General features: G+C 35.4%; 4 protein-coding genes and 4 non-coding genes across 10 annotated transcripts; 7 read left to right on the forward strand and 1 right to left on the reverse strand.

The window, feature by feature from the left end:
* Positions 1-877: 877 nt before the first annotated feature.
* On the reverse strand, positions 878-1,962 carry LOC125187148. Of its 3 annotated transcripts, none has more exons than XM_048083680.1 (5): positions 1,880-1,962; positions 1,635-1,800; positions 1,433-1,555; positions 1,227-1,352; positions 878-1,149 (listed from the first exon to the last, which is right to left on the reverse strand). In XM_048083680.1, exons 2-5 carry the CDS (start codon positions 1,794-1,796, stop codon positions 1,135-1,137), a joined length of 426 nt encoding a protein of 141 aa, XP_047939637.1. In that variant the 5' UTR covers positions 1,797-1,800; positions 1,880-1,962; the 3' UTR covers positions 878-1,134. The 3 variants fall into 3 exon arrangements, with proteins under 3 accessions (XP_047939637.1, XP_047939635.1, XP_047939636.1); XM_048083678.1 differs by having other exon boundaries at positions 878-1,154; XM_048083679.1 differs by lacking the exon at positions 1,880-1,962 and having other exon boundaries at positions 878-1,154; positions 1,635-1,808.
* A 2,129-nt stretch (positions 1,963-4,091) lies between these two features.
* Positions 4,092-5,209, forward strand: LOC125187087 (pathogenesis-related genes transcriptional activator PTI6-like). Its single transcript, XM_048083600.1, has one exon. The coding sequence runs from the start codon at positions 4,255-4,257 to the stop codon at positions 4,918-4,920; it is 666 nt and encodes a 221-aa protein (XP_047939557.1). The 5' UTR covers positions 4,092-4,254; the 3' UTR covers positions 4,921-5,209.
* Positions 5,210-13,450: 8,241 nt separating this feature from the next.
* On the forward strand, positions 13,451-17,642 carry LOC125190250 (eukaryotic translation initiation factor 2 subunit beta). The gene is made up of 10 exons (XM_048087497.1): positions 13,451-13,568; positions 13,854-13,927; positions 14,224-14,335; positions 14,434-14,489; positions 14,583-14,634; positions 14,720-14,797; positions 14,844-15,000; positions 15,273-15,415; positions 15,597-15,682; positions 17,282-17,642. Exons 2-10 carry the CDS (start codon positions 13,868-13,870, stop codon positions 17,357-17,359), a joined length of 822 nt encoding a protein of 273 aa, XP_047943454.1. The 5' UTR covers positions 13,451-13,568; positions 13,854-13,867; the 3' UTR covers positions 17,360-17,642.
* LOC125191512 lies at positions 15,961-16,045 on the forward strand. The gene has a single exon (XR_007171185.1). It is a non-coding gene; the product is annotated as a small nucleolar RNA SNORD34 (small nucleolar RNA).
* On the forward strand, positions 16,255-16,339 carry LOC125191513. The gene has a single exon (XR_007171186.1). It is a non-coding gene; the product is annotated as a small nucleolar RNA SNORD34 (small nucleolar RNA).
* Positions 16,756-16,840, forward strand: LOC125191514. Its single transcript, XR_007171188.1, has one exon. It is a non-coding gene; the product is annotated as a small nucleolar RNA SNORD34 (small nucleolar RNA).
* On the forward strand, positions 17,016-17,099 carry LOC125191417. Its single transcript, XR_007171102.1, has one exon. It is a non-coding gene; the product is annotated as a small nucleolar RNA SNORD34 (small nucleolar RNA).
* Positions 17,643-20,120: 2,478 nt separating the features above from the next.
* On the forward strand, positions 20,121-21,597 carry LOC125190259 (protein NETWORKED 4A-like). Its single transcript, XM_048087515.1, has one exon. It carries the CDS (start codon positions 20,275-20,277, stop codon positions 21,409-21,411), a length of 1,137 nt encoding a protein of 378 aa, XP_047943472.1. The 5' UTR covers positions 20,121-20,274; the 3' UTR covers positions 21,412-21,597.
* Positions 21,598-21,669: the final 72 nt, after the last annotated feature.

Below are 21,669 nucleotides of genomic sequence, written 5' to 3' on the forward strand. Positions count from 1 at the left end.
TGTCCTTAAAAATGGGAAAAGAAAAAATTAAATATTTTGATTTGAGCCTATAAATCGGTCAAAATTTCTAATTCAGTAAATTACCGTCAAATAATTGTGATTGACTAAATAATTTAAAAAATAATGTGCTAAACCAAAATCATAAAATCTCTATAAGTTTAGGATTATTTTGGACTTTACTCAACATTATATAAAATTAAATTTAACAAAAAAGAAGCAATGGATCTATTCATACCTCAAAACTATTGAATAATAGGAGTACTATTACATTCTTTCAAAAAAAATTCTCAACCTATAAATAATTAACAAAATTATTAGAGATGGCTAAGCATCCAAAATAGCGGACAAAAAGGTAGGACTAGCAGTTAGTCCGTGGGGGTCTCCACGGAATCCGTCGCAATAGTGGATTAAAGGTAGGACGAAAGATAGGACGTCCCGAAGTAGGACGAGCGCTCATCCACGCTCGAAACCGAACGTCCGGTAAGACGTCCCATTTTTTCATTTTTTTTATACTCAATATTTACAACTCATTGCACTTCATTTTTTGTATATTTGATAAACACCAACAATTAAAATGAATTACTCGTATTTTTTAATTTATTTTATTGGCTAGGGCGTCGACTAGTCCTAGTGCTAATCCACTATTGTGTTGTGGGATGTCTTAATGTGGCAGTGCAGTGGGATGTCATAGTTACGTGGCAAGAGGTGTTTTTGGATGTCCTAGTGCTAGGCTATTGGGATGTCCACACTATTGCAGATGCTCTTTGCAAGCGGGATACGTTCGCCTTTAGACCGAAAAAAATCTCACTCGTAAATTTATCTTAGCAGTCTCAAGAACCTGAAATCTCACACAAAGATAGATCAATGATCACCCTATTCTAAGCAATTACTCGTATTAGCATATGGTTATGTCACAAGCTAGAATGGCTATGCCATATCAACAAAGTGACGAGAAGTTAGGGTTGGGTTGGTTTCTCACGAAATTGTTCAAAACTAGGGCCATTAATGAACATAAAGAAGCTGCATTGGAAGGTCTTGAGGGCAGCACCATCATCCATGTCCTTAACTTTGAAGGTCACAAAATACTTCTCATAGCAGCATGCTCCAAACTGGATGTTCATCTTCTCAATTCTATCAAACACCAGCTTCCTATTCTGAACATTACATTACATTAATATAAGCATATTTCTAAATAGGACTAAATAAGTAAGTAGTATTTAACTAACATGTTGATTGTTGTAGTCTTGGAGGGAAGGTTGCACATGAACACCTCTTGTATCTATAAGCTGCTGAGGTGCTTGAATGATCTTGAGGTCAAAAGGAGAGAAATCGAAGGAGCCACAATCATAGCCCTGCAACACAAACATGAAATTAAATCTAATAAATAAAGGCAGGTAGGTGAATGGTTGCACTCCTATTATTTAGAAATTACTTCAGTGTCGGTTATGAGTTGTAAATATTTGTTGTAATCTTCGCTATTTCTAACATCATCCGGCAGCGGCGTAAGATCTTCATCTATTTCTTCTCCTTGTATAACTTGGGTATCAAGAGGTCCCTGTAATGTAGTATAAACAAAAACTTAATCAAAATGAAAATGAAAATGAGCATAAATAAAAGTAGATCTAATAACGTACATCCCAATCCGGATCATAAGGCGGAGCCGGATCGCTATCCCAATCATAATCCGACTCCGACTCCTTTGAAGGTGATTGCTGCAATCTCTGGGGTATGGGTGGCTCCTCACATTCGACTCTCTTGGCCGGAGTAAGATTAAGAGTATGATCGGGATCTGTCATAGCCCTATTCAAATAAACCCCCACTAATTTGATTTAATTACCTCAAAACATAATACTCTAAGTAATACATTTTGATTTATGACCTGATCGGCGTGAATCGACGAGCAATCGGCGCACAATAAGGGAATGTGTGAACAAATCAAAGAAGGGGCCCTAAATTTGAATCATACTATCAAAACAAAATATTCACTACTTCTTCCATGTCAAATGACACTCTAAATTCATTTTTTGACAAATGGAAAAACCACATCCAATTAGACAAGCACTTTTTTTATTGAAAATTGCATAATAGTAGTAGTATTTATATATGGAAATTACCTTTTCACCTCCCATATAATATATATGCATAATATAAAAATATATTTTTATGTGAACTCTTCATTTTTGGCGTAAAAAAAATATCTATACGATGCACTTTGTCATATTTATTTGAAATTTTATGGGTATAGTTTTCTTTTCTTATTTAATTATGTATATAACTGTAAATTAAACTGAAAACCCACACAAATAAAATGCATGATCATAATTTAAATTTTATTAGCATATTAATTGATTTATTTTTCTTGGTAGCATGTCACAAATCAAGAAATTTTTAAAATAAGAATATTTAAATCAAAGATTATTCATTTTATATTCTTTTAAACATAATAGTTAGAAGATTAATTGATTTTAAATTTAATGAAAGATTATCAACTTATTAATCCATGCATATAAATTGACATTGATATTGCCGATATCATGTATGCGTGCATCATCATGCATAACATGATCATCGATGATGAACACGAAGGCGTCCTCGACGTCACCAACGACCCAAGTGTTGCATCATCGAGTCACGGTGTCTCAACCGAGTCCGCCCGCCAGGGTGTACCGCACAACGAACATGAACGGTTCCAGGCGTTCATGGACATACACCAGAAGGAGACCCATCAAGCACTACAACACGATATCATCGAAGAATTGTGGGCAAATAGAAACTGCGCCCACCGCCCTTGAATTTTTTTTTCTTTGAATTTTTTTTTTGATTTTTTTTTTCCATTCGTGTACTTTTTTTTTTTTTTTTTTTAATTTTCTTCGTTGTAATGTGTACCCGTGTTTAATACAACGAACTTTATTACTATTATTTGTTTTATCTTATAAATTAAATAAGCTAGCTTTATTATATATAAAAATAAAACAATTAAATTAGTGATGATGTAAAAATGAAATGTTGAGTTAGGGAGAAATAAGGGAGAAATAAGGGAGAAACCATTGCAGAGGTTGGCTAAAAGTTGGCTAAAAATTGGGGATAAATTTTGGTGCTGATGTGGCAGGAGTTAGGGAGAAATAAGGGAGTTTATCCCCAAACCATTGGGAGTGCTCTTAACTTTATTAATTAATTTTGCTGAGAATTGAGATGAAGCATGCAATGTAATTGTAATATTTGATTCTCCGCCTTCGTGTGTTTCCAAAATTTTAAGTTAAAATGCTTAATTTCCCCTTCTATATTGTTTACATACTGTTAATAAGGAATTAAAAATTTATATTTTTTTAAAAAAAATTGAAATATATGCTTCAAATTTTCATGTTACAAATTACCACCTGTAAATATGTAAACTCAAATTCAATTAGAATGCCAAAAAATCCAAACTCCTAAATTCAAATCACCATTCAAACAACTAAATATGAAAAATTAACAAAGTAACCAACAATGTCTCACTTTCATCAAAAGTAGTAAATAATCATAACCAAAAGACCAAATATTAAAATTAAAAATATAAAATATAAAATATTAATATACATATCGGGTATGTCGGGACTAACGGGTTACCCGAGTGGGTATCGGGTATACCCGATACCCGCAAAATCCAAAATAGTCATACCCGATCCCGCCCCGTTACCCGACTCCATCGGGTATCGGGTACCCGTTACCCGACGGGTATCGGGTCGGGTTCGGGAATACCCGTTACCCGCTACCCGTTTCGACACCCCTAGTCCTAATATGTTGAATTGTCAAAAAAATTTAAATGGACACTATTAATTTATAAAATCGGGCCGAACCATGACTTTGTGTACGGTTCTCGAATACAAATCTTGGGCGGTCATAAAAGTAGGCTGCTCATGACCCGACCTTTCGGCCCGGCCCCACTGCAAGGGCAACGACCCTATATTTCCCGCCAAAAAGAGACAGCTCTCTATTCCCTTTCTCGAAACCAGTGTCCACGCCACGCCATACGGTGTCGTATGTGTATATTATCTATCCTTATACACTCAACTCCTTTTCCTTTAATGCTCACTGTTTCTCCCACTTTCCTTTCCCCTCTCTCTCTCTCCCCTATAAATCCCGCCCCTCCACTCTCACACACTTGGAGATCCTCTTTTTCACCTTTCGATCTCTCTCTCCAAATCAAACACAAGTGGAGGAAGAGGAGGAGGAGTGGACCTTTGCTTTCAATTGATTGTGATTTTAGCTGATCTCATGGAAGAGCAACTTCAACCTTGGGTGAAATTCGCAGAGCACGTCGTCACCACCAACAAGCTCATCAACAATCCCCCGAGAGCAAAACTCCACCGCAAAGTCGTCAGATTCGTCCTCCTCGACGCCGACGCCACTGACTCCTCCGGCGACGAGTCCGACGCCCCCGTCCACACAGTCCGCCGCCACGTCGAGGAGATCACCTTCAACGCGCCGGCGCCGACGCACCGCCAGACCAAGAAGCGGCGGCGGGACGCGCCTCGCCGCGGGAAGTTCCGCGGCGTGAGGCAGCGGCCGTGGGGGAGGTGGGCCGCCGAGATCCGCGACCCGGCCCAGGGAAAACGGGTCTGGCTGGGCACCTACGACACGCCGGAGGAAGCCGCCACCGTCTACGACAGGGCCGCGCTCAGGCTCAAGGGCGCCGCCGCCGTGATCAATTTCCCTGAGCCGCCGCCGCATGCTCTGACGGAGAGTGACGCCGTTTCCTCGGGGAAGGACGCCGCTCTGTCCCCGACGTCGGTGCTCCGCTGCGAGGATTTCACGGCGTTTGATGGGCTCGGCGCGGACTTCGGGTTTGACCTGGACTGGACGTTGAGTTTGCCGGTGAAATTTACGGCGGAGGAATTCGGCGAGTTTGACTTTGATGACTTCATTAATGAGCTAAGGTGACGTCAGCGTGTCGGGGGCTTAGTTGGCGGGAATGCTCCTGGACTTTTCAATGCTGTGTGTGTACTGTATTTAATAGTAGCCGTACACGTATTATTATACACGGCGATTTTGTGCGAGGACATTTTTGGGCTACAATTTATGGTGGGGAATTTGTGATACTATTGTTTATTGTAAGTAAAATTATGGTAGCATATCAAAATTTCAACAAGTAAAAAAAGTTTGTACCTAAAGTTTTGTCGAGTGAAAAAAGTTTGTACAACTCTCAATGCATATTTATTGACTTGGAGAAGATCGAATATGAGTCCGATATTGAATTGAAATATCCAATTTACTAACTAGTAGTAGTACAATTAATATATTGTCTCTGATTTCTTATTGTTAAATCTTGCCACGCATTTTAATAACTAAGTGGAGCCAATAATCATGTTAGTATTGGGTAGCATAGTGAACAAGACGCCAAAGAATGATTGCTGGTCTCAAGTAATGTTGTAATCTTGAAAAGTCTCGAAAGATACTAAATTTGAATTTTAATATACAAGTTGTTGAATAGAATGAGTTCCATTTGAATAGTTTCAATTTATGCATAAAACACACTCTTAGCTTAGTGTGTTTAAAACTCTATTTTTTCCTTGTCACATATGTTCAACCCAGTGCCCATATTTTTTCGCATATATTTTCCTCCTTCTGTTGTTTTAATATAGATGATTATTCGATTTGAGAAATAATTTTCTTTTTTGATTTTTTTAATGAATTTATATTTGGACTCATTCTCTTTGAATTTCGATGAATATAACGTGTTCAACAAGTTTCTAAAAATTACTAATACAAATTAAATACTAGTTTTGATATATATTATAGGTTGATATATTAATATGCGGTGTTCTTTACACAACGTAGTACTTTACCGGGTAATTAATTTAAATTAATGGTTGAAATAACAACAACAATGCTAGGGTCTTACTTATTAATTTGTTCATTTAAGTCTAGTAACTAGGCTGTGGAATTATGTTTCCGCTATAGATTAATACTGCATGTATCAATATTGGTATATACTCCTATGTATCAAGACTTAATAACATGATATCATAGAGAGGTAATTATACCTAAAAATACAATTTTTGGCCTAAATTTAGTTTTGCACGTGGATTAAGTGATTGTAATGTAACACTAAATTAATGTCAAGGTGGATGCTTGAAATGTCTACATGGCTTAAACAATTGCTACTTACAATCACGATAACATTAATTTGTCGAAAATTGGCAATCCTGTGAAAATTTAAGAGTTCATGTTATTTGAGAGTGGAATTTTATTTAATGTACAAAATTACTAATTAAGTAAAAAATTGTAAAAATCTAGCAGTAATTACCCATGTAAATACTGCATCAACCCGTTACGTAGGAGTATTATAATGACATTAATTTATAGGTGAGAGTATGAGACACTTAGCCAAATCTAAGGATAGTATTTTGTACTATTACATGTTAGGCCTGTGACAATGGGAAGTTGAAACTACAACAGTATATATTTAGAATATGGAGTACTATAACTTATTTGAAATTATGTGGAAAATGTCATAGTTCATGTGATGGGAGACAATGAAAAAAAGCGAATTTGCGTGGTTTCTACTTAGTTTCGTGGTTGAATGAATCTTGGTCCCTCTACTTTGGTCTATGGCTTATTGAATTTTAAATTGAAAATATTAGTTGACACGTGTTTGAAAATATGCCGAGTACTCACCACTAGCGTTAGTTTTACTTCTAAATTCAAATAATAAATCATGGTAGCAAGTCAATGTTGTATTTACTCGATCCTAATTAAATGCATTTGGATAATTTATTGCAAACCAAATAGTATTATAATATGGGATCTGTTGTATGATTGCTGTTTGCTGGCGTGGCGCCAGTGTCTTCTTTCTTCTTTTAGGAGCTATTGATTAGTAGAATTGCAGAAGACTAATGGGGACTTAATACTTTAATAAATAATTTATTATACAAATGGACGTATTTGTGGTCAATGCTTTGTTGGAAAATTTGTTACTACTATATTTTTTCGTAAAGTTATGGCCGAATATTTCCAAAGTTTTCCATACTATCAATATATTATGTGGAGTCGTGGACCAAAATATGGGGAAGAAATACTCCTAATGAAAGAAATAAACTTAGTAGTATATTATTAATTGCAGAAAATAACTGAAACCCAATGTGTCTACCAAGTCCTTATGGCTTCCAATTAAACTGGCATGCTCACTTCGGCTAGGCAAGTTTTTAAATAAAGTTTGCATAAATGAATAAATATTTATTCAGCCAAAAAAACTTCATTTTACTCCAAAATGTCAAAAAAATCCACTTGGATACACTATATAGACTTTTGATTTTTAATTCTGAAATATTTGAAGATAAAAGTGTATTTCGCTATACAGATGTAAGTGACCTAAAACTCAAGGCTAAGATAATCAAACAAGAATGTGGATTTCTCGAATTCGGCTTGCCTTCCACTTCTCCTAATAGTTCTTCGAGTGTGTTTTGTTGTTTGGTCTAGGATGACAACTTTAGTGTTGATGAGATGCGTAATACTCAATTCTCATTCTTTTGGTAGTTACTCATCCAAGGAGTTCTTATAAGTTTGTTTTGGTGTTTGCTTTGTGTTTTATTCCTTGTCACTATTTGTTAGGAATTTTTGACCTTTGTGAGATTGTTATTTTCTTGGACTTTCATATTCGATCTCCTTTTGGGTTGAACATTTTATTTTATAAAAAAATCTCTCTTCTTTGCACAAAACTCTATCTTATCGCTGTATCTTGATGTGGAATATTAATGCTATCAAGCACAAAAATAAAATCTAATTGATCTAAGTGCAAAACAAACACGTCAAATTCATGGGATTATAATTACAGAAATCGAGTGTGAGTGAGAAAGGCCGGCGGCTGCGGAATGCGGGCCAAAATGAATGGGTGCCAATCAGATATTTAAATCCACGATTTAATAAAATAAAATTGATTGAATGGGGCCAATGGTTGGTGACCAAATAGCCAGCTATGAAAAGAACCACACCTTAAAAATATGCTAATCTTATTGATATGCTTGTAGTCACACATAGGCCAGAGCCGCCTCCCACTAAAAATCTCATGCCACCACACACTAAATAAAACTTAAATCAAGATATTTTTCCTTTTCAATGCACAAATACTTCTTAAGGTCGTCGTTGTAGATATATTTTACTTTTAGTGCGCAATATACAAACTTATTTGATACTTCAGGCGCACGTCTAGGTGTCTGTATGTGTACACGTGTACATTACAATATATGGACAGAGGAAATTCACTTGTTAGCATACAATTTATTTTTCATGTTTTAAATATTCTATTAGTTCAGAATCTCATCATACTGTAGATGATTTACATGGAACATCATTTGTGGAAGTATGAAGATATTTTTCACAATTTTCTCATCATGATTTCTTTTAAATTTAAAATAGAAATTAAACTCATTTTATAGGAATTTAACAAATCTCTCAAAATCATTTTTATAATACTTTTTTATATTGATGCTAAAATAAAGAGGAATAGCAGGTATTAGACATGATTCAGTAAGGAATAAATTCTCACTTCTCAAATTTCACTAATTAAATCATAGTAATATTTGAAAAATTATAATTTTCCTACAAAATTACTGAAATACTCATACAAAGTTTTAAGTATGGATCTTGATCCTACCATGTAGCTTGGCTAGTGTTGTTAATGGTTAAGGATTGGGTGAATATTGGTTGTTGGCAAGAGTTAAAGTACGCGTAAGTTGTGTAAATCTGCCATCAAGCTCGAGATTATTACGATGCAATGTTTTCAGAATCAAAATGGCCATATGAGCATGACATGCGCATTATAATTGTGACGTATGCATGGTTTTCAAGCATATTCTATTGTTTTGGGCTTTTACGATCATTTCAATCTTTAGTTAATTTTCATTTTACGATATCAATATCGTACTATAATTTATTTTATATGTACAAACAATGTACTATAATTTATTTTATGTGTACAAACAATTTGCCTACATAATTTGAATACATTCATTTATATAAGTTCTAGTCGTCTAGAGACTAGAATCAATAAAATTTGCCCTTTGTATTCTTCTGTGTATCATGTTATTTTTATTTTCAAAACTAATTATTTTGGGTGAAATGCATCGTAGAATGGGCGCTTGACTATGGAAGGAGTCGTCAATTTTATTAGCACTGTAGTTTTAATTTAATTGCCGTGTGAACTGGGGAATGGGGTACTGCTGACTAGCATGTTTGCCTTTTTTTAAAAGGAAAAATAAGCATGTTTAGCTTTAGTAGTTATAAGGTGGTGCCTTTCGTTTAATTTAATACAAAGTAACCCAATGTCTGATTAATAGAGATTTGCACTCGATTATCTTACCCTATTGTGCTATTAGCCCGGAATTGCAAAAAAAATTATGGAGTTACTCTTTTCTCTATAGCTAGTAGTCAATGCTTATCACATAATGCATTAGTAGTACTAAAAAAATACCTGCTAGCATACATGGTTAGTATAATTAAAGGTCAGTACCGGATATCGAATACATGGAATAAGATTGCAACTGACTACCATATACTAAGCATCACATACTATCTAGAGACACGAGATTTTTAGTTTAGATTAATAAACTAGACAGAAATAAATAAACATATAAAATAAAGCTAAAAAACATAGGATCCAACTCCAATCGACTTCCTTAAATGACGGTCTCTAGAGTTATTAAGTCGGTCACAATACTAGATTAAACCCCCTCTTGAGGTGAAAAACATGTAGATTAGATGTTGAAACCAAAGTCCCCTTTAAATTACTAACATCTAACTCCTAATAGATCGTTAAGACCAATGACCTCACATGAAACCTCAACTCTCCCGAATTCAATTGAATTAAAGTGTAATTATCTCTTTTCCAAGTCAATTATTTCGTCTCCCGAGTACTTTAATCAACTCTAACATGTATTCAAGAGGTAACTAATCACTTGAACATAGAAATCACAAGGATAAATCAAATCACTCAAGAGCTAACAAGGAAAATTAATTGAATATTTCGCCACAAATTCTACAAAAGATTTCTACTCATGGACAAGTAAATACACCAATTAAAGTACGAGACATGAAAGAAATTGATAAAACCCAAGTTTGAATCTTCAATCTCCAGCCTTCTCTTGCCTAGAGCTCTGCCTGGATCTGCAGAGCTCCGCTCCAATGGAAGATGAATGAACTATGTGTGGATTGTGGAATGGAGGAATGTGTAGAGGGGGAAGGATTGAAGGCTCTGAGATGAAGATTATGAATTAGGTTAGAGGAATTTATAGGATGGAAAAAGGTTTATTTTTTTGATAAGTTTCGTGGCCTTCAAGAAAATGGGAGAGATTTGGCTTCACAATATAATAATTTATTTTCTAAGTGAATTTCCGCCAGCTTTGACTGCACTGCGCAATGTTTATAGAATAGTCATAACTTTCTCCACAGAACTCCGATTAGACGTGCGAGATATCCACGCGAAGCTCTTTCGAAGACGAAGAGAATGGTATAAATTAATCACTAACTAGACATCACATTTGCCGGAAAATCGGCTTGAACTGAAGCTGCTGTACTTTGGCTTTTTTTCCCTCTTTTTCTATCATTTATCAACAAACACGTCAAAAATACCAAATGTATAAAATATGCAATTTAAGAATATAATTTGCATGATTGACATTTAAAACAAGTCAAATCTAGTCCTTACAAACATGTGAAATCTGTGGTTGTCAATACAAACGATTAGGATATGCATGGTTGGAAAGTGTTGAGTCTTAGTTTCTTACTTAGTAGAATAATCGAATTTGAGAGTAAATGAACAAGTGGAATAATATTTTTCTTTTTACATTGATAAGGAATAACATTGCAATTACACAATTAAAGTTTTTAAAATATCTCAAACCGTTGTCGTTTGACGTCTTTCTTTAAAAAAAATCTACGCATTAGGATGATGACTGTATCGTTTCTTGCCGACCCTAAGAAAAAATTAGGCCATACTTGCAATTTATAGCGTTAATGTCTATTCATTTATTGCATTTCATAAAAACAAAGTGAATTTTACAGCTTGGCTCTAAATCTAGGTTGATGTTACTCAAGAACATACATATAAGATTTATCCGTCAATATCAAATTCAAATTCAATTCAATTCAACGATAAGTTTCATATGATTATTTTGTAAGGTATTGTCACATGATAAGTATATTAGTATTATGTAGGAGTGAAAAATAAACTATGGTCAATATACTATTGATTGAATACTAGTACTATTATAGTCATTTAAGTGGCATGTAAATTAATCTAACTAGTATCTACCCCGTGCAATGCACGACACATTATATTTCATTTTAAAAGTATATAATATCAAATTATTATGTATTAAAAATATAAATTTATAAACTCAATTACTTTTCGAAGTCTTTTAACAATTTTTAATAAAATGCAAAAATATTACACAAAAATTTTAGTAGATAAAATAGAATGAAATGATTGCAACATACATACTTTCATACATTCTTAGATGATTATCAAAATGTTAAATAGTAAATAATAATAATAATAATAATAAAATAGCATATTAACAATGGTTTGTAATAAGAGCCTGGACTCTATTTCTTCTATAAAAAAAAGCAAATAGAAACTATTGATCATTCCTAATTTGATCACTAAACTTATTTTGTAAAATGCAGGGAACGTTCCTTGAATTCTATTGCCCTTTATGAAAAAAATATAATAATTAATAGTTTATATAAATAAATAAATAATGTAATAAGGTACGAAACAACACTTAAGTCACTTACACCGTACAGCAATGGAAAACACATTCCAAGGAAATTACATCATTTGCCTCTGCGTTTAGTCATTTCAAAAACATGCACACACTGGACTTTGATGACTGGTGAAGTATTGCTAGGCTTTAGATTATTGAAGAATGTTAATTTCATTGTTTTAATTTTCTTCCTCTAGTAAGATCACAATATTAGGAACATATATAATCACACAAAAAGAGTTCTTAAAATAGATGACTATAAATATACTGAAAATAGTAAGAACCATACAAAAAATAAAGTCTTCTTTTATAGAAAATTCGTGATGCAGCGGAGGAGAGTCTTGTGGAAGTGAAATACTCCATAAGCTAGCAAATGGTACGTATTTATAGATAAAAAATATCAAGTCATTATTATATGGAGCAATTAATTTGACAATTTTAAAACATATATCGCACGACATGGACAACATATTCATATTCACTAAATTGTGAGTCTTAGAGAAATTAATAGTATAATCATATCATATTATTAGGTTAAAAAACGCCACAACATGGAGTAATGTATTGTTTTAATTCTAAGGTAATATGGACTCTTATTTTTGTAACTGAAATAGTAAACGGACAACGGTTACATTCCATCTATTCCATTTTCTTCAATACATGGCCTAATTAGAATAACAAATAACAACGGTTACATTGGCACAGTCAATACAATAGATTATAAAAGGACAATGGTTTTTTCAGTTATTGCATTAAAAGTTGACACGCAAATTAAATAAATAGTTACATTCAAAATTTATAAATATTCAACATCTTGCTCAAAACTTATAAATATTGAAATTCATACCCAAAATTCATAAATATTCAAATTAAGGCCAAAATTCATTTTTTATATATGTATGGATAAGACTGTAACTCTTAAAATATCTAAATATACTATATTCAGTGAAAAATACTAGTATTTCATCCATTCTGATGTAGTTAGGCATTTCTTTGGTACATGAATTTTAAGAAATTATTGTGGTAAAGGTTAAAGTGGAGAGTGTAGAGAGCTGATAAAGTTGTTGTCAAAAAAGGAAATGACTCAACTATAGACACCCCTAAAAAAATATGACTCAACTACCTAGGGGTGAAGGAAGTATTAAGATACGAGTTTCAATGCAAAATTAGTAAAACAAGAGATGCATGAAGAAAAATAGTTAAAATATTGTTAGTGAAAAACGAGACTTGCCTTATTAAAGTGGAAAACTCACAATAAATAAATTTTCTCTTTCTCTCGTACTTTACTAATTGCGTATTAAAACTCGTATCGTCGATAATTGAAACTATTTTCATTGGTGGGACAAAGTATTAGTATAATAAAAAGGATGAGAACGTACAGTTAACTGCTCCCTCCATCTCGCGCTACTTGATACACTTTTTTTTTTTGCCGTCATTTTTGAAAAACAAATAGTATTCTCTATATTATTATCTATTTTATTTTATTTTTTCAACTTTAATAAAAAAATTTAAACAACTACGAAAAAAAATGTGTCAAGTAGTATGGAAGAGAGTACGAATTGTAGATAAATATGATTAAGAATACGTTAGCATTAGGTTAGCCCTTCAACAAATAAAAAGGAAAATACAATGGTTTAGATGTATGATTGGGCCAAAACAACAAAATAAATAGCCCAGCTCAATAGGTAACATATTCATCTATTCCTATAAATAAATAGCCCAGCTCAATATAGTTATCATATCCATCTATCAGTAAACTAGGGCTTCAATACAAAGCTGCTTATCCCAACTCAGAATAATTTCATTTCTTCGTAGCAGCAACCTAAGGTAAAATTTCTTCTCTTGAATCCTTACCGAAATTAGGGTTTAAAGAGTTTCGATTCCTATCGCCTACGGGGAAAATGAGAAACTAGATCAAGCTGTGGCAGCACGGCAGCTTGGGTTTGGCAGCGAAGAGGCAGAAATCGAGCCCTTTTCGCCATCTCTTTTGCGATATGGGAATCATTTTTTTGATAAACTTCGATTAAGTTGCAGAATGATTTCATTCTCTGTGTTTAAAAGCTACTATTTCGATAGAAAAGTTTTTTACAATTTGTTGGATTTTTGTTGCAGATCTTATTACAATCATGACGGAGGACGATAATCAGAATGAGGTGAAAGAGGAGGTCAAGGATGATGTTGGGGATGTAAGTCTGCATCTTTTACTTAGGTTGCAATGCTATTCAACTGCTCCTCTATTATGATTTATGAACTTAGATGACATGCCAGTGAGTTAATCTAATGTTCTATTGTAGATTTCTAGTAGGTTTTTGTAGATATTTAATTTTTTGTGATAAATTCAATATGACCAAAGATAGTTCAATTAATTAGCAACCTCAGCAAAAAAAGGCAAGTTAGTATTGTTCGACCATATAATGAGTTAAAGAATTTAAGACTGTATATAGTTCTATTGTTGCGAAGGCAGCAATAATTTTCAATGCAGATAGCTCCATTTGACCCTTCAAAGAAGAAGAAAAAGAAGAAGCCAGTGGCTCAAGAACTAGCTGAAGATGATCCTGTTGATACTCTAGCTGAGAAGACTGAGAGCTTGTCTGGTATGTTTCTTTGCCAATGTTTTTGCGATTCCAATCTTATTATCTTGCAACTTGATATTAGGCTTTGTCACTTATAAATGTTTCACATTTCTCTGCAGTTTCAGATGGTCTTGAAACTTCATTTGCTGGTCTAAAAAAGAAGAAGAAGAAACCGGTGGGTGGTAATGTAGATAATTTTGTTGTATTTGGGGAATTATTGGTTGCTCTAATTGCTTATGGTATGTACTGTGATGTGTAACTGTTGCAGGCACATGCTGATCTGAATGAAGAGAAAGAAGCTGTTGGTGAAGATGTGGATGGTAAGTTCTGCTTGTTTTAGACTGCATTGGATTTGCTCCTTCATCTCTGGGTTTATGCTAGACTGAGCTGTTTGTGAAATTATAGATACAATTGGAGAGGATGAGGAAGGAGAAGGAATTGTTTTGCAACAATACCCATGGGAAGGAAGTGATCGGGATTATGTCTCACCTGTCTCCACATGAAATATTGATTCTATCTTTATTTCTTTAACATGTGCAGCTCCTTGGGAGAGTTTTCAACATTCTTCGAGAGAATAACCCTGAGCTTGCAGGGGATAGGCGCAGAACAGTTATGAGACCCCCTCAAGTACTTCGTGAAGGCACAAAGAAAACTGTTTTTGTGAATTTCATGGATCTCTGCAAAACGTATGCCATTTCTTACTATTTCCCATTGCTTAAAATGAATTTACATCTTTGATCATTTAGTCTGCGAACACCCACCACACTGAAACAGACAGGGAAAACAAACATAAGTGGGAACCGTATGAAACCACACATAATTTTGTTTAATATTATGACCTGGCCAATTTCTTATATCTACACATCACTATTTTTGCTCTTTGTGAATGCTCACAACTTCTTCATATTGATATATGAAAATGTTATATTTTTTCTTTTTGTGGTTTCATTCTCCACAGGATGCATAGACAACCAGAGCATGTGATGACTTTCCTTCTGGCTGAAATGGGAACAAGTGGATCTCTTGATGGCCAACAAAGATTGGTTGTTAAAGGAAGGTTTGCCCCCAAGAATTTTGAGGGAATCTTGCGACGCTACATTAGTAAGTTTTTCCATTGCTATTCCCTAGATTTTCTGGACTGCTCGTAGTCGTGAAATATGAGTATTAAGTTTCATACCAAGCTAGATCATGTTGTATTTTATGTACTCTTTGTATGACTATAATTACTAAACTGACAAATAATACGGCTCTAAGTAACTTCTCTATGGAATGGTACCTGCAGATGAGTATGTCATATGCAATGGTTGCAAAAGTCCTGATACTATTCTTTCAAAGGAGAATCGTCTTTTCTTCCTCAGATGCGAGAAGGTAGTTCCTCATATGCATTGAATGTTTTTTTTGCAACTGAAAGTCTTGTCTTGTGAAAACTAGTTTTGTCTTCTGTAATATATTGAACCAAATTATAATGTGCTATGTTATTTTTATTTCATCTGGCACTGTGGTTTCTCTGTGGTTTTTGTCAATGAGATTTTGCACTTGTCTGGGGATGTGCAATAAATATATTTTGTCTTTATGCCTGATAATTTTTTAGTAATGTGGAAATATAGTGGCAGACTGGCAGTGACTGGTTCTTTGTAATATTCTCTGGAGGCCTGTGATGATTTAAATATTTGCCTACATTGTCTGATAGCTCTAGTTGAAGAGTCTTTTTATACTAAGTCTGAGGCCTCTGGGGAAGTTAGATGATTTTCCGAAAACATTATCAACCTTTTTAGAACACTTATTAAGTACTACATGAATTTTTAAAACAGGGAAAGTCTTACGCTTCACATTATTTATTTACCCTTGACATTGTTCCATGGCTTCTTGTGACAATGCATGCCGTTTGTTGTTGAATTTGTTTCCAAATGCCAATAAGGTTGTTTTTTTTATTGTACTGTCGAGGCCTGTGATGATCTATATATTTGCCTACATTGTCTGATATCCCTAGCTGAAGAGTGTTTTTGTACTAAGTCTGAGGTCTCTGGGGAAGTTAGATGATTTTCTGAATATATTATCAAAGGAATACTTTTCCATGGTTTATTGTGACAATGTGCGGTTTGTTGTGGAAATTTGTTGGCAAATGGCAATAAGGTTATTATTTTTGTTGTATTGTCGAGGCCTGTGACGATCTAAATATTTGCCTACATCGTCTGATTGTTCTATTTGAAGAGTCTTCATAAATTAAGTCTGAGGCCTTTGGAGTTATATAGTTTTCAAAACAGTGTCAATTATCTATTACAGTACTTGACAAAGTCATTCAAGTCTTTGTTGAGTTAATATGTTCCGTAATTCAGTGCCCAGGTGGCATTTTGTTAGTATAATGTAGGAGCCATATGCGATTCATTTTGTTTTAGGGTTTTCTCCCGAGACTGATAAATTGATTTTTTATTGTTTTCTCCCAAGGTCTGTGATGATTTAAATATTTGCCTACATTGTCTGATTGCTGTAGTTGAAGAGTCTTTTTGTACTAAGTCTGAGACTTGGGGAAATTTGTATCAGTTTTGAAACACCTTTCAAGTTTTATAACTAGGGAACTGACTCTCGGCCTTTTGTTTTTTACCCTAGTTCTAATCCCAAGGCTTACTAATAGTTGGAGCCACATGGAAATGTTTATGACCAAACTGATTTATTTTATAACTCGTTCACAAATTCATACTCCAAAGGCCTGTGATGAAGAACATATTTGCCTACATTGTCTGATTGCTCTAGTTGAAGAGTCTTTTCCTTCGAGTCTGAGGCCTTTGGGAAAGCTGATAACTACCAAAAAAAACATTGATCATCTCTTGGAAATTTGTGGTTCTCCTTATTTTTTTTCTTCAATATGATTAATTCCCCATATGGATTCATTACAATGAAATGTTAAATTTCCCATATTAGCATTTGGATCATTGATAAGTGTTTTATTTATGCCTGTCATTCTTGCAGTGTGGTTCTGGGAGGTCAGTGGCCCAGATCAAGGCTGGATTTGTGGCTCGTGTTGGTCGCCGGAAAGCTGGAACATGATGAAGTATTTCTCTTCTTCTGGAACAGTTTGTTCTATACCTGTGGAAGTGGTTGATGTAGATTATTTTTGTGGTAGTAATTTTGAGATTCTGCGTCCTTTGCTAATAAGACAAGCATTTTGGTCTATGAAATTGGTTGAGGGCAAGTTTTGGTTGAAAATCTAGTGATGTTATGCCTCAGGATGTTTGATTGCTTGACAAATACACATGAAGTTGTAACATGAAGTACTATTAAATACTCCTTTTTGAGAATCCTATTGAACATATAGAATCCATTCTCTCTCTGCCCATCTTTATTAGTTACAGTATTTCCTTAAGTTTGTTCTGTAAAAGTTCTGGCACAAAAAAGTAATGATTTTATAAATAGTATTGGGGTAGTTTGTGGAGAGATCGAGAGATATCATGTCTAATCAGTCGTGTAATTAATATTTTGTCACGACTGTAAAGATCAGCAATACAATGTTAAAACAGTACAATGGAATAAAAGTTGAAATTAGGTAGCATGTTTGGAGATGCATTTAAATAAGAGCTACTGCCAAAATTTTTGCGCACCACCGCCTCAATTTGCATATTTAGAAATCATGACTAGGTACAAAAGTATTCAGTGATCATTTATACTATTATCTACAAGGATTTCTTTTACTTGATACTAGTTCGTTTGATCATTCTAACTTATTTTCATAATCTGTGATATCTAAATATTCAATGTGCTTGAAATATAGATACCTTCCACAAACTCATTGACCGTCGCAACCCTTTTGTAGACCCATGGTGCCATGAATTCTGTGTACACTATACACCGAGTAGGATTGATGGTCCTGCCTAGACTCAAATTCGATTCATTCATTTTTTATAACCAAACAAATAGACATCATAAAAAAAAACAAAAAGTTATGGCAAAGGCAATAACTTGAAAATAAATAAAAATGCGACTTTAAAGAACAACTTGGATCACTATTTTTTAAAATAATTTTGTAGTTGGAGTTGTACTCCATCTTTCCCTCATCTAAGTGTTAACTTTTACCATTTTGTCCATTTATCATTAAGTGTCTATTTTCACTTTTACTATAAATGGTCATAGACTCACGTTCCAATACTCATTCAACTTATATTTATTATAAAACAAATATTTAACAGTGAGATTCATATTCTACTATTTTTTTCAACCTATTTTCTTTTACATTTCTTAATATCTGTGACGATTCAAAATTTGACACTTAATCAGAGACAGATGGAGTATTTATAAATCAATTTTCCTTTTTGTAGTTTGGGGCTATATACTATCAGTTCATGGTTGCACCTTAGAATTAGTGGAATTCTGTCAAGTCATGTCTTTGGCGCGCCACGTAGGATAAGTTTGTGTCGGAAATTTATCGGGTCGGGTCGGATGAGAAATTTATACAGTCCGGTAAAAATCATAACTTTTCATGTAACATTTAAAGTTTATGGGCAAAAACAAACTATTTTAAAGGTTCATGACTTTACAGGCAATTTGTCCCTTTTAAAAATACGGATATAACAACACAACCGATTCTACATAAAGAAGACAATCAATTAAATTGTTGTCAATGCAACCGGCGTGTTGCGCGGCGCAGCTGCGGCTGTTCATTATAAGCCGTCTAGGCGTCGCGGCGGAGGTGGAACAGCCGAGTATACGACGGAGCCGGGTGGAAGGGCGGCGTTCACGCGGCTATGCCGCGGCGGCCGTCGTGTTAAATATTTTTTTAAAAAAAAATTATCTATAAAATATATATTCCCATTCCATTCCATTCCGTTTCATTCTATTTATTTTTGGCTTATTAATTTTGTTCTAATCCAATTAAAATATACCAATAATTAAAAAAATGTGAGGCGTGGCTGTGATTGGTTGGATAAATTTTATGTGGCTGAGGCATGACTATGATAACTAAACGGACTAAGTGTTTTTTTTTTGTTGAAGTGTGGTTGTTTCACTATCGTGGGACTCTCTTAGGTGCACTAACTATTTAATAAGTGTGCAAATACAAGAGGGATCTCAAATCAGTCGATGAAGGAGTTGATGCTCTAACTGCTACCGAATGAAATACGGAAATTTGTGGTGCTTTCACATTTGAATTCAAAGTAAACTCAAAGGACAGACTCGTACATCTATTTTGATGTGATCCAATTACGTAGTAGAAGAATTATCATATTTATGGTGATATTTTTCATTTGACACCCAATACTCAATAGGTACATCGACGTCAATAATTTTGTTATATATAAAAACCACCTTTAGTAATGACCTTAGGAATATTGCTTAGAATGCTTAGAATGACGTATGCATTAGTTTAACAACGTATTATATCCAATAATAAATGTCACACTTTACTTTTTACTAATTTATCCTGTATAAGATGTCACATTTTTTTTTAGAAAATGTTCTTTCACATTAACATATTATTTTGACTTCACTTAACACACAAACCAACATTTTCTAAAATCTCATGGAATTACCCAAGTGTGTCATTAGTAGAACGGAAGCAGCATGTTATAGTACTAATGACCATCAGTTGGGAGAAACGACGAAAGCCTAATTATATAGGCATTTGTGTCAACTTTGTAGTAACGCCATGCATCAAACGATTGGGCGTGTTAATCATAATAGCGTAAACAAGATTATTAATCCATTATTATATATTCAAAGTTGGCTTATAATTATGTTTATTACGAAAATAGAAATGTGGGAGTGGGACCCCTGAAATAGTGGCTTCTTAAATAGCAGAAATCACGTAGAGCCTCTCTTCTTAAAAAGGAAAATAGAGTTTGGTAATAACACTAATATGAATCTGACATATTCTCCGGAAAGTGTTATGTGAAAGGAGCTCCGTTGCAAAAAATATTTGATTTCCATAACACTAATCTCGATCTACACAAGCTGGTGATGAAATAATCATAATGTCGTCGAGAACGCCGTGCAGATCGCTGGTCCCGGACATGGATCACCACGTCAAGCGCATGCTCAAGCTCATCGATGAGGACGCCGACACCTTCACCAAAAAGGTCGAACTCTACTACCAGAGACGCCCCGAGCTCATCGCCCTCCTCGAGGATCTCTACCGGATGTACCGCTCCCTTGCCGAGCGCTACGACCACGTCACCGGCGACCTCAGGAAGACCATGCCTTCCGATCTCCAATCCCAGTGCTCCGGGATCACGGATCTCGGATCCGACCCCCCCTCCACCATGCCCTCCCCTGGGGCCAGCCGCGCCGCTGGATTCGACTTCTTTTTAGGCCATCACGGAAAGGAGGGGGATGATCAGTCCTCCATTTTGGAGTTTGGATCGGAACCTGACGATTCCCCTGTGAATTACTACTCGAGCATGCATAGCAACGACGACGAGGTGGCGAAGGAGAGGAGCGCCGCCGGCAATGGCGAAGTTTTGGAGTCGGAGTGCAAGATTCTGACGCTGTGGGAGGAGCACCGCCTCACACGCGAGAAACTGCTGGCGTCGGAGCAGGAGGTGGCGCGGCTGAGGCAAGATCTCACGAGCAAGGGATTTCCATTGCAGAATTTGCAGCATCAGCTCAAAGTCATGCAGAAGGAGATCTCTGACCTGAGAGAGAAGCTCGACGAAGAGAAGGATGAGACTGCGAAGCTGCATGAGACCATCGCCAAGTACAAGGCCAACGTTGCAGAGCTTGAGGCCGGGAAGGTGGAGATGGAGGAAAAGTATGGCTTGGAAATCGAGCAGTTGAAGGCGGAGATAGAGGAGCTGCAGGAGAAGGAGGAGACGGAGATGAACGAGAAAGATGATCGGATTGACCAGATGAGCAGCCATCTGCACCAGATGCAGGTGGAGCAAGTCGATCTGATGGCCGGAGCTGAAGCTGCACGTAAGGTGGCGGAGGAGCTCCGGTTGAAGATTAAGGAGCTGGAGAGAGAGGTGGAGAAGAAGCAGCAGATCATAGCAGCAGGTGCAGAGGAGAAGCGCGAAGCCATAAGGCAGCTCTGCTTCTCTCTTGAGCATTATCGCAACGGCTACCATTGCCTCCGCGACGTCGTCATGGGGCAGAACTCGACTACATCTTAAGCTTACTTTTGTGATATTTTGTCTGGTCTGTTGCAGTCGTCTTCTTGTTCATAAGTAGGTCTCTGGTCTAGGTGAGTCTTTTTGGCGTTGTTTGTGTCGAAAATTCATGTATCGTCCTCTTTTTCATGGTGTGTTTTTGCAATTCCAGACTATTGGAAAAAATAAAACCCAACTGTGTAGTTTTCAGATTGTGTAGCCTATGTAAGAAATGGCATACCTGCCATGCCTGTAGTGTAGGAAATCAACACAGATATCAGT

Source organism: Salvia hispanica, chromosome 5 (genome assembly GCF_023119035.1).
Source record: "Salvia hispanica cultivar TCC Black 2014 chromosome 5, UniMelb_Shisp_WGS_1.0, whole genome shotgun sequence".
In the NCBI taxonomy this organism is placed as follows: domain Eukaryota; kingdom Viridiplantae; phylum Streptophyta; class Magnoliopsida; order Lamiales; family Lamiaceae; genus Salvia; species Salvia hispanica.

Excerpts from the sequence above, each read along its gene's own strand:
- LOC125190259 (XM_048087515.1), top strand. The coding sequence starts at position 20,275 with ATGTCGTCGAGAACGCCGTGCAGATCGCTGGTCCCGGACATGGATCAC.
- LOC125190250 (XM_048087497.1), top strand. The coding sequence starts at position 13,868 with ATGACGGAGGACGATAATCAGAATGAGGTGAAAGAGGAGGTCAAGGAT. Across the intron at positions 15,001-15,272 it reads TTCATGGATCTCTGCAAAAC|GATGCATAGACAACCAGAGC; the intron begins GTATGCCATTTC and ends CATTCTCCACAG. Across the intron at positions 15,416-15,596 it reads AATCTTGCGACGCTACATTA|ATGAGTATGTCATATGCAAT; the intron begins GTAAGTTTTTCC and ends TGGTACCTGCAG.
- LOC125187148 (XM_048083678.1), bottom strand. The coding sequence starts at position 1,796 with ATGACAGATCCCGATCATACTCTTAATCTTACTCCGGCCAAGAGAGTC. Across the intron at positions 1,556-1,634 it reads CTTATGATCCGGATTGGGAT|GGACCTCTTGATACCCAAGT; the intron begins GTACGTTATTAG and ends ACTACATTACAG. Across the intron at positions 1,155-1,226 it reads AAGACTACAACAATCAACAT|AATAGGAAGCTGGTGTTTGA; the intron begins GTTAGTTAAATA and ends TGTAATGTTCAG.
- LOC125187087 (XM_048083600.1), top strand. The coding sequence starts at position 4,255 with ATGGAAGAGCAACTTCAACCTTGGGTGAAATTCGCAGAGCACGTCGTC.